At 45.5% G+C, this 12660-nt stretch overlaps 1 protein-coding gene across 1 annotated transcript in view; it reads right to left on the reverse strand.

Annotated features, from left to right (window-relative positions):
• The window catches only part of DNAH12 (dynein axonemal heavy chain 12), a 1160754-nt gene that overhangs the window by 844415 nt on the left and 303679 nt on the right, over window positions 1-12660 (reverse strand). The window contains 1 exon segment of the mRNA XM_029600929.1: window positions 9610-9744. Coding sequence (XP_029456789.1) covers window positions 9610-9744 — 135 coding nt within the window.

Raw genomic sequence — 12660 nt, forward strand, 5'->3', positions numbered from 1 at the left:
CGTAGTACTTTGAGTCTTAAACACCTAGGTACTACAGTTTTCCCTACTGGAACAGTTAGGGTGGTTGCTAATATTATGTGAGCAGGATCGATGATATGCCGAAGCGGCTCAGGAGTGTCATCGGGGAGGAAACTCCTGGATAACGCATCCGCACGTAAATTCTTTCTGAAGGGCGGAAGTGTAATTTAAAACTGAATCTACTGAAGAAAAGTGCCCAACGGGCTTGCCGTGGATTTAAACGTTGAGCATGAGACAGATAGGCAAGATTCTTGTGATCAGTGTAAATATCAATACGAAACTTAGCCCCTTCCAGGAGATGTTGCCATTCTTCAAGTGCCATTTTAATTGCTAATAGTTCTCGTTCCCCGATGGTATAGTTTCTCTTCGCAGAGGAGAATTTTTTGGAAAAATACGCCCATGTGCATAATTTCCCTGACTCAGAGGGTTGCAAAAAAATTGTCCCAACTCCTAAGGCTGAAGGGTCGACCTCCACAATAAAAGGTTTATCTGAGTCAGGGTGTTGTAAACAAGGATCTTTCACAAATTCTTTCTTTAGGAGTTGGAAGGCTTGAATGGCCTCAGGAGGCCAATTACGGTTTGGAGCTCCCTTCTTAGTTAAAGTGGTGAGTGGTGCAACTAGGGTAGAGTATCCAGAAATGAATTGGCAATAATAATTGCAGAATCCCAAAAATCGCTGCAAGGCCTTAAGCCCCACTGGTTGAGGCCACTCCATTATAGCTTTAAGTTTTTCAGGGTCCATATGAAGACCGTCTCGAGATATTAAATATCCCAGAAAAGGTAATTGTTGATGAGACATTTCTCTAATTTCGCATAGAGTCTGTTCTCCCGAAGTCGTTGGAGTACTTGTTTGACATGAAGTTGATGCTGATGTTCTGTCTTGGAGAAAATTAAAATGTCGTCATGATATACAATAACATGGGAGTACAGAAGATCTCTGAAGATATTATTAATCATGGTTTGAAAGACTGCCGGAGCATTACATAGTCCAAATGGCATAACTAAATACTCATAGTGCCCGTCTCGAGTGTTAAAGGCGGTCTTCCACTCATCCCCTTTACGTATTCTGATTAAATTGTATACTCCCCGAAGATCAAGTTTAGTAAAGATCTGTGCTCCTTTCAATCGATCAAAGAGTTCTGTGATAAGTGGAATGGGATATCGATTTTTTTTTTTTGTAATGCTATTAAGTCCTCTATAATCAATACAAGGTCATAATGAACCATCTTTCTTTTGCACAAAAATAAAATCCGGCCCCCACTGGAGAGGAGGACGGTCTGTTGAAGCCCCTATCCAGATTTTCCTGAATGTATTGTTTCATAGCTTCAGATTCTGGTTCCGACAAGGCATAAACCCTGCTCCTGGGGGGACTTTTATCCGGAAGTAAGTCTATCCCATAGTCATAAGTGCGATGAGGAGGTAGAATCTTGGCTTGCTGTTTGCTGAAGACATCACTGAATTCAGCGTATATTTGTGGTAATGCAGATGGAATGGCTAGTGAACATGCTACAGTGTGGCTGACTGGACGGATCTGTCGTACACAATTTTAATGGCAGGACTTGCTCCAACTGGCCAGCTGGGAGGTACCCCAATCAATCTGGGGTTGGTGAAGTCTTAACCATGGTAAGCCCAGGATTACTTGGTTGACTGAAGATGGAAGTACAAACAATTGGATAGTGTCTTGGTGCAGTATCCCAGTGTGAATTTAATAGGTTTAGTAATTTGAAATATTTTGCTCGCCAGAGGTCATCCAGAAACCGATGACACAGTGAGGGGAACTGTCAACAGTTCAGTAGGAATCTGATATTGATGGACTAGATCCTCCTCAATGAAGTTACCGGCCGCCCATGAATCCAAAAAAGCTTGTAGATGAATGGTGTTTTCGTGGAGAGATATTGAAACTGGAATCAAAATTTGTGGAGAGGGAATGACATGACCCAGGGAAGCCTCTCCCACCAGTCCTAGGTCCGGGAGTTTCCTGACTTATTTGGGCATTTATTGATGAAGTGTCCAGAACCAGCACAATAAAGACAGAGATTGTTCAGTCTTCTACGCCGACGTTCCTCAGGGGTTAGATGACAATGATCGATCTGCATAGGTTCCTCACTGGATGCCTGAGTTTCTGAAGTTCTTGGTGCAATGAATGGTCTCTGAAAGGAAGGTGGTAGTCGAATGGGTTGTCTAGAGAGGGTACGTTCTCGAGCCCTTTCTTGAATTCGGAGATCAATTCAGATTGCCAGGCGGATTAGCTCCTCTAGAGATTCTGGAGTTTCACGGCCCGCTAGCTCATCTTTAATGGCTTCGGAGAGCCTTGCCTGAAAATGGCAGTCAGACTGTCATTTCCCCATCTAAGTTCAGCTGCTAATGTTCTAAACTGAACGACAAACTCCCCTACCGATAGGGCTCCTTGCTTAATCTGTAGTAAATCAGAAGCTGCTGAAGTTGTACGACCGGGCTCATCAAATATCAGACGAAATTCTTTTAAAAATTGTTCCAAGTTGTCCATCAGAGGGTCCTCTCGTTCCCAAAATGGTGAGGCCGATGCCAGTGCTGATCCCTCCAAAAAAGATAAGATGAACATAACCTTGGTTCGGTCTGTGGGGAATGATGCTGCTTGGAGTGAAAAATGCATTCGACATTGATTGAAGAACCCCCGACACTGCTGAGGATCACCATTAAAGCATAGTGGGGGCTGCAGTCGTATAGGAGGTGGTGGAGGTAATGAGGGAGTCAGGTTTACAGAAGCCGCAACTGAAAGAGCATCCATTCGAGCAGCCAGTCTCGCCAGCACTCCGGTAACTTGGTCTAAAGCTCCTTGTTGTTGTTGAATATGTGTTGCCAAACCAGGAATGGCGTGCAAGGCTGAAAGGTCTACAGGATCCATGGCCTCAGCTATCTGTATGGTTTGTGAAATGTGGATCCAAAGTAACTCCCAGTCTTACCTTAGCCAATGGAGCAAGGAAGTCATAGCCAGCGATAGGGTATCCACGAGACCAGCTGCAAGAGCAACCAACACAGTCCCGAGTCAGGGCTGACATAGGCAAAACAAGTCCGAGATAAACTCCACTATCAAGGCTGACAACAGGTAAACAGGTCCGAGGTCCAATCCAAGTCTGGGCAGGCAGCAGGTAAAGAAGTCCAGAATCCAAACCAAGTCAAGGCAGGCAGCAGGCAAAGCAAATCCAGAATCCAAACCAAGTCTGGGCAGGCGGCAGGCAGAGAAGTCCAGAATCCAATCCAAGTCAAGGCAGGCAGCAGGCAAAGCAATTCCAGAATTAAAACCAAGTCAGGGCAGGCGGCAGGCAGAGGAGTCCAGAATCCAATCCAAGTCAAGGCAGGCAGCAGGCAAAGCAATTCCAGAATTAAAACCAAGTCAGGGCAGGCGGCAGGCAGAGGAGTCCAGAATCCAATCCAAGTCAGGGCAGATGGCAGGCAGAGAAGTCCAAAATCAAATTCCAAATGAAGATAAACACAACAGAAGCACCAGCACAACAAGCCTGTTGCTGAAGCAATGTTGTGCTGGTCTCAGCTCTTTAAATAACTAAATTTTCCCGCGCAAATGCGAGGACTTCCGGGTGGAAGTCTGACGCGTTCTGATGGGTGGAGCTTGCACGCGGCTCGTGTCGGCCCGCGCTGCCGCCAGAAGTCGTCATCTACCAGCATCGGAGTCGGCCCCCAATGCCAGAGAATGCTGCGAGGGAACACCGGCTGATTGGCTACTGATTCAATGATATTTAAGTTTTTTCACTTTATGGCTATATCTATTGCATAGAAAATATGTGGATATAGAGTTTAATCATAAATTGTAAATTTAAGTCTTTTCATGTATTTATGGTTGCATGATATTTCACCTGATCTGTTTATGTAATACTTTACAAATTAAATCAGCCAAAGGATTATAAAAATAAAAAATACTATGAAACAAAATGCCAAAATCTATTTGGCCAGATTTTATAACATGCGTCCGGGCGTAGATTTGTGCGCGCAACCCGGTGCACACAAATCTACACCCGGTTTTATAACATGTGCGCGCAAGGGGGTTCACACTTGTGCACCTTGCGTGTGCCGAGCCCTAGGGGAGCCCTGATGGCTTTCCCCGTTCCCTCCACCCCCTACCTTCCCCTCCCTTCCCCTATCTAACCCGCCCCCCAGCCCTACCTAAATTCCCCCCCCCCCCCACCTTTATTTTGTGATTTATGCATGCCTCTGGGCAGGTGTAACTTGTGGGCAGGTGTAACTTGTGCGCGCTGGCCAAGTGCCGGCGCGCGAACCCCCAGCACTGCCACTGTGCCGGAGGCCTCGGTCCCGCCCCCGGACTGCCCCCGGACCAGCGCCCCACCCATGCCCCGTTCCCGCCCCTTTTTCAAAGAACCCAGGACATACGCGTGTCCTGGGGCTTGCTCGCATCACCCAGCCTATGCAAAATAGGCTCGGCGCACGCAGGAACAGGTTTTCGGGGTTACACGCGTAAGTTACGTGTGTAACCCTTTGAAAATTTGCCCCACAATGTATATATATGTACATAGTTTAGACTTTATTCATTGGCTACTCGGCTCTTCTTGGCTTGTCTTTTGTATTCATTAAATAGACAATCTCTTGTCACTGTCCAGCAATAGTCTGCAAGCTTTGAAGGGATTAATTTGTCCTAATACCATTTTTCCATTGCTGCAATGTCCCAGTGAAATTGCTCACCAAACTCATCACTCACTGCTCTGCAGATTGGTGGAAAATATTCTAGATGAGAGTGCAAAAAATGTATCTTTAGTGACCATGTTGCAGCCAAGGCTTTTGTATGATTTCAGGAGGTTTTCCACCAACTCCTTGTAGTTGTCTGCCTTGTTATTTCCAAGAAAATTTCACACTAGCTGGAAGTCTTTCCACACCATCTTTTCCTTACTATGCAATGCACAGTTAAATGTATCATCTCGAAGTTCATGAATTTGAGGGCCAACAAAGATACCTTCTTTTATCTTAGCTTCACTCAATCTTTGAAATTTACCACCAAGGTACTTGAAGACTGCGTTAATTTTGTCAATGGCCTTGACAAAGTTCTTCATCAGACCCAAAATATAGATGGTAGGTTTTCTTAACTACAGTGGTTATCGGGAGGAGTCAAGATGGTGCCCTGAGCAGATGCAAGAACTTTGAGCTCCAGAGTCTCCTTATTTCCTTTTTACTTGTTTTCATCCTCCTTTTGGCATTATGGGGAAGAGGAAAGGGCTTGTTAAATCTCATCCCTCAGCTGGAACCATGCAGCAGACCACTTTACCTGAGTTCGCTTCTACATTACCCTTGCTGACGACCAACGACGTGGCCAGCCTGTCACTTGCTGAGACTTCACTCAGCCCAGTCGCTCGATCATCACCTCGACCTCCTGAGTTTGCCATTTGTGAGGGAGTAAAGTCGCCGGAACATGTACAGCTATCTGGCGTTTCTCCCGTTTCATCAGGCGGCGCTAGTGTTTCTGCCGACGCTGAGAGACTGCGGCTGAAAATGACAGACCTGTTTCAACTACCTCAGGAGGTGGATTTTTTGTTTGAGGGTGCGGTTTCCAGTGTCCTGGTAGAGGGTGAAGTTCCTTCACTTGGCAAGGTCTCTGGCTCACAGGAGATTCGGGATGCCCTCAATAAACATCAGGTCAGACCTGTTTTGACTAAACTCTCTCAAGTGACCTTGGATAGTCTGTGGGGTATCTTAGTTTTAGTAGAGAAGTTTGTTTCATCCTTGATTACCATAACTGTAGACATTCATTCCAAATATCTGAGTCAAGAGCAATGGATGACTACATGCGAAGGTTCTATTTCCACCTTAGAAACATCATTTTCCAAGATGAAAGACTTGCAAGTTAAACAAATTGTGGAATCCACTGTGGTAGCACACAAATTAGAAAGCTTGGAGAATGTTTCTAAGAATTTGAATCTTGGCATCTTGAATTTTCCTCAGTTTCCATTACTTTCCCCTACTGAAATGTTCAAGCTCTACTTGAAAGAGGTTTTGCAAATTCCTGAGTTGACCTATCCTATTCAGAAAGTTTTTACTGGTCATCAAAAAAAAACAAACTGTAGATAGAATACACCAAAGGTTCCTTGAATTTAACTGAATTTCTTGAGAACTCAGTTTTGCCTTCTCACAATAGAGCTACTTTATTAGTCTCTTTTGTGTTTTTGCATGATAGAAACAATATTCTTTGTTTATTTTTCTGTGAACATGAGACTTTATTTCATGATGAGAAGATATGGATTTCTTCCGACCTAGCCAGGTTTACTCAGGAAGGTAGGAAAAAATTTCTTATTATGCGACCGGATGTGTTAGCTTTGGGGGCTTCTTGTGTTGTTAAATATCCATTTAAATGTATCATGGTTTTGAATACCAATGGATATGTCTTTTTTAATCCTGCACAACTAAGGGACTTTATCGTGACTAGACTAACTGATTCGCCCGTATGACATAGTGAGGGCAAAGGTAGCGCCGGCTACCCGCGTGCAGGAGGTCGCTCCCGGACCCCCGCTGGACTTTTGGCAAGTCTTGTGGGGGTCAGGATGCCCCCCCCCCAAAGCTGGCCAAAAGTCCCTGGGGGTCCAACAGGGGTCCGGGGGCGATCTCCTGCACGCGTGACGTCGGGAGCCAGGAACCAAAATGGCACCAGCGCTACCTTTGCCCTGTCACATGATAAGGGCAAAGGGCCACCGGCGCTATTTCTCTTAACGCAGTCGTGGCCAGAGAGAGGGAGATCGTGCCGGGACCCCCCCACTGGACCCCAGGTAATTTAAAACATTTTGGGGGGGTTCGGGAGGGTGGGGGATTTGTTTTAAAGGTTCGGGTGGGTTTTAGGGGTTTTTTGGTGTGCCGGTTTTCCCGCGCCCTATTTAACGATACAATACAAATGCCCCTGACGATAAATCGAGGGCATTTGTATTGCATCGTGCACTCTAACGATTTTGGACGATTTTAAAATTATCTGACGATAATTTTAATCGTTCAAAAACGATTCACATCCCTAGTGATTAGCAAGCTACAGGCTGAGTCATTCTTATATTATACCAACAGCATACAACTTGTGCAACAAGCACAACAACTGGTTTACTGCTGGAAAAAATGAGGCAGCCTGAAAATCACAGCAGGATGGATGTAGAAGGAGTTGGAATTATACTGGAAATAAGTTCTTTAAGACAGATTGTCCAAAGGCTGAATCTTGTCATCCTTCTTTGTCCAAACAATAATGAGCTGCAAAGGTGTGAAGGGAACTTCATGTTGCAGCTTTACATATGTCTAGGATGGGCACTGAACGATAGTGTGCTACTGATGTGGACATAGCCCTTACTGAATGTGCTTTTACTCGCCCCTGAAGAGGAATCTTTGCTTTTTCATAACAGAATTTGATACAGTCTGCTAGCCAGTTGGACAGAGTCTGTTTTCCTACCGTAACTCCTGGTTTATTTTTGTCAAAAGAAAAAAGAGTTGGGTGGATTTCCTATGGACCTCCGTGTGATTCAAGTAAAAAGCTAGTGCACGTTTACAGTCCAAGGTGTGTAAGATTCTCTCTCCCTAGTGAGAGTGAGGTCTTGGAAAGAAAGTAGGCAAGACTACTGACTGATTGATATGAAAGTCTGTTACCACTTCTGGTAAGAATTTGGGGTGAGTGCAAAGGACTACTCTGTCATGTAAGAACCTTGTGTAGGGTGAGCTTACCAAATGCGGACTTTCTCGCTTACTTTCTCGTTACAGCATTTTATTATCACAAGGGGGGGTCGCCGCTGACTGGCAACTGGGATGCACGATATTTGAAGGTTGTATGCAAAACCTGTTGCTATTTATTGTTTTCTTACTGTATAACTTGTTACTTGTAAAGCATTGTGCTATGTTATTGTTTTCTGTAAACCGAGGTGATGTAGACCTTTTCGTACCGCGGTATATAAAAAATCTCCAATAAATAAATAAATATTGCATCCTGGCAGGGAAATTGCATAAAATTATCTCTAAGGTCTATCAGTTGCTGGTGGGAGGTAACATTACAACAGCCACTCACTTGGGAGCCTGGGAGATGGATCTGGGCCTCAACTGGGACCGTGGTCAATGAGAAGAACGTGTTAGATATTTAGGACAGACTTCAATGTCAGCAGCCATGATGGAGAATAGATACAAGCTTCTGTATCGCTGGCATTATTCACCAGCCAAGCTCGCAAAGTGGTTTCCGGGAAGTTCCCCTTTGTGTTGGCGGCAATGCTCCCAAGTAGGCTCATTTATACATATGTGGTGGTATTGCCTGCGAATACAAATATTTTGGCGGGAGTGTCAGCGGGTGATAACTTGTACCATGGGAGTACAGGTCCTGCTTCGGGCTGAAATTTGGCTTCTGGGGTTCCCGTATGTGGCGCTCTTGGATGAGCCACAAGCACTGTTTACATATGTGGTGACGGGGGCCAGAATGTTGGTTGCCACTCAATGGAAGTCCAGTGATATACCGATTCATACTCAGTTAATTGCGAAATTATGCCTTATTTACACCATGGAAAAACTAACGGCAATAAGAAGAGATTCTATACCCAAATACCATAGGATTTGGAGAGTAATGAAGCCACTCCTCCTAGGGTCTGATAAGATATAACTCTTAAATATTATATCAATAGTATTGGAGGGGACTGTAAGCGATGAAGGGGAAGAGAGAAGGGGGTTGTTTGGGGGGGGGGGGGGGAAGGGGGGGGCAAGGGAGGAGGGGAGTGACAGCTGTAATGATAGTCAGAGCAGGAGGAAATGGTGTTTTCAGATTCTGCTATTTTATGGTCTGGACCTGTATATTAGAAACATTTGAATATTAGCTGAAATTTGATGTTATAATGTTGCTCTGTAATTTTGCACTATTTTGCAATAAAAACTTACAAAAAAAAAACAAACAAAACTGAGAGAGCTGCCATCCAAATTTCTATCTTCTTCACCAGACCTAACCAGGCCTCAGCTCACAGCATGGAATGCTTGACTGTCATCTGCTGGAGACAGAAAATACTGGCAGGCTAAGATCAGCACTAGAGCTCATAAAAGGTGATGTCAGCAAACCTGTTAGTTTCTGCCTCCATCTGCTGGTTGGGAGGCATAACCCATGTCTGTCTGGATGAAGAAGAAAATCAGTTTTCTAAGTTTTGTATACTAACAAATACATTACCATGAAGAGAAATGAAAAGTAAAAAATTATTTTTAAAGTTTCCTGCCTATATTCATTCTAAATCAATAGTGATATAAATATCTGTATTTCTACTGAAGTTAATGTCAGTTTATTGTCAAATATTTTCCAGTTCTATTTTCGATTTGTGTTCATGCTTTGATTACCAGCTTAGCTATGATAATTAGGAATATTGTTTATATTCTTTCAAATTTAAGGAAGCTATGATAACTAGGAATATTGTTTATATTCTTTCAGATTAAGAAAACTATCTTATCTGTTTGTCAAAATTTTTCCTTAGAGAGCATGGGGCCTTTATCATACATATAATATACCTCTTTCCCCATCTCTGAAAACAGGGTAACTGAAAGTATCAGTGATCACAGAGAGCAAAGGGTACTTAAGCCAATCTACAATATGACACATATTTATCATACCTGTGCCATCATATCCATTTCAGAGCAATCTTCAAATTCCTCCATACGACGTGAAAGCTTCTCCAGCTCTATCATGAGCTTTTCTCGCTTGACAAAGAGTTCAGCTTCACCTTTATGTTTTGCAATCTCAGTCAGCTGCAAAAGATAATAACTGCCCTTAAGACCTTGTTGCAGGAGAAAAGAAAGTCCAAGGTTGATGTGACAGTGAACTGAAATCACTGAATAATTACCTTTTAAAAAAAATAAATAAAAGCTAAAGGTATAAAGTTGGCATTTTAGGAATGGCCTTGTAGGTATATGTAAAGAGTTCCATAGAAATACCTTCCATAAGAAAATATTTTATAAGAGATTTTAGTTATTTTTGAAGATCAAATAGCCCCTCTTTTATACTACTCTTCCTCCCCCTGCCATTTTTCTCTCATTTAAATCTCCACCCTGAAGCAGCATGTCAGGCAACTCAAAAACAATTAACCATAAAAATGGGAGGGAAGTCTACTCTTAGACAATCCCTACATGCAAATCTATGGATGACGAGGGCCACTACAACAGTGGCAGTCATCTTCCCTCCCTACCTTCTTGAGATGAAGCATAAAAACTCTGCAGTGTACCTGAGTCTTGCTGGCCCTGTCAGACGGCAGACTTGAACATGAGCATGCTGTACCACAGTATGCATCACTATGGACATTGCCATGGGACTTCCCCTATGCAGCTCCCTTTTATAGCTTTTTCATCATTTTAAACTGATAGCCTTTGCCCTTACTATGTCACAGGGGCTATCAGCGCCATTTTGAATATCGGCAGCCCAAGTGCAGGAGATCGCTCCAGGACCCCCACTGGACCACCAGGGACATTTGGCAAGCCTTGGGGGGGGGGGTCAGGAGGGTGGGGATTTATTCTTTAGTGATATGTTGTATTCGTGGGGGTTCGCCATACGTTTCGTGACCCCCACGAATACGACGAAATGTACAGACAAAAACTCTACTCTTTTAAAGTTCCGTGACAAAAGAGGCTGTTACTCAAGTGAAGGAGCATGTGAGCTCTGTCCTCCAATCGTAAACCAGATGTTTATGTGAATGAGGGCATTACTAAATAGAAGAAAAGGACAGCTACTTTAAACTGCATTAAAGACAAGCAGATAAATGACACCAGGCAAGGTAAATTAATTAAAAAATATATATATAGTGTTATGAATTGCACTGCCCCCGGGTCCCCCCACGAGCAGGCCACTCACCCCACCCTGTTATCTTCGCCGACGCGGCAGGACGCCACCGTCGGCCTGCCCACGCGGCCAGGAGGCCACCCTGCTTCATCCTCCGCTCCGCAGTCGGAGCTGCAGCCTTCCACGGGGCTGGGACCGCCCCCGACGCTGAGTTCCTCTTTGCAGCGTCCAGGCCGCAGCCCCGGGCTCGAGTAGTGGCTGGAGCTGCCCCCGGGGCCTCCTGCAGCGGCTGGACCCGCTGCTCACGTTGGGCCTGCATTCCAGGCCAGCCCTGCCTCGTCTGATGCTCCTACGCGCTGTACGTCGGTGCAGGCTGCTGTCCGCGGTCCTGCACAGCTCCTGCACTCTCCTAGGTGCGCGGCCGCGTCTCTTTGCTGTATTTAAAGGGCCAGACACAGGAAGTGTCTGGGCCCCACCTTTGGGACTATTTCCTGCTCAGCCCTATAAAGGGCTGCTCCGTTCATTGTTCCAGTGCCTTGCATCGTCATCGTGAGTCTTCGCTCTGAAGGCTCCTGCCTGCCAGAGCCGGTTGTAAGGTCTTTTTCTCTCTGTGGAGCTCCTTGTCTCGTCCATTGTGCCATGTCCAAGTCTTCATGCCTGAGGTCCATGTCCAGGTGTCTTCGTTCTCCTACGTCCTGGTGTTCCTGCCTTCCGTGATGTTCCTTCCTTCGCCTCACCTTCAACGCTCTCGAGCCTTCTGGTCCGGTAGGCCGGGGGTCCCTCAGATGCAGTACTCCTGGGTGGACTAGCCTGCCGGTGGACGGTTGTCCTGTGTTCCTGAGCCGTCAAGTCCTGATGTGTGTTCCTGTGCTGTCCCGCTCCCGTCGTGGTCCGTGACCAGTCTGCAAGGGCTGTGTAGGGCGCGTAACGGACAGGGTGGTCTGCGACTCAGTCCCGCGGGTGGCCTGAGAGACAGTGCCAATGTCCATGCCTTGTGTTGCCTTTGTGGATGTCAAGAGTCTCGTCTGGATGCCGTCCGCATCGATCCCAAGTGTCTACGTCATGGATGCTGTTGCATCAGCCTTGTGTCCTCGCCATGGATGCCGTTGCATCAACCCCTAGTCTTTGTGCCTCGTGATGCCGTAGCATCAGTCATGTGTCTTTGTCCCTGGATGCCGTTGCATCAGACATGTGTCTTCGTCTGGATGCCGTCGCATCAATCCACAGTCATGTCTTCATGTCAAGGCCCATCTGCCCTCAACCTCAGGCCAGGCCTGCTGCTCCATGCTGCTCGCAGCAGGTCCGAAAGGGCCCGGAATGGTCGGAGGACCATTCACCTTCCAACATCTTCGGATGTTTGGCCATGGGAGCTTGCCAGCCTGGCGGAAGGTAGACCGTCAGCCCTTGGCTTGGCCTAGAAGGTCTGGGTCAGGCCGAGGCCCATGGGCACACTAAACCCCTGAGGTATAACAGATAGATAGATAGATAGATAGATATTGGAAAAAGAAGAAGAAAAAACTCTGCAACAACTTTAGGATGAATAACGACAAAATGGATGAATAAAAGTAGAGAAATGAATTTAATTAAAATGAAACAGGACCATTCTATATCCCAGTTTGAACCCCAGGGGACCAAAGATTGAAGTTCGTAAACCCACCTCTGTTCTTTCCGAATCAAGGAGGCTGAGAAATTACCTCTACTGCTTGGAGGCAAAAGGGTTTCAATTACATATAATTTTAAATCATAGATCTGGTGATTACCGGTCTGCCAATGAAGAACCAAAGGGGCTTCTTCTCAACCCTCACATATACAAGAGCGATGCTCTATTATATGTGCTCTCAATGTTTGTGTAGTTTTGCCCACATAAAGCAGGGGACAGGATTGAACAACAT

The sequence above is a fragment of the Rhinatrema bivittatum genome, chromosome 4 (assembly GCF_901001135.1).
Source record: "Rhinatrema bivittatum chromosome 4, aRhiBiv1.1, whole genome shotgun sequence".
Lineage (NCBI taxonomy): Eukaryota > Metazoa > Chordata > Amphibia > Gymnophiona > Rhinatrematidae > Rhinatrema > Rhinatrema bivittatum.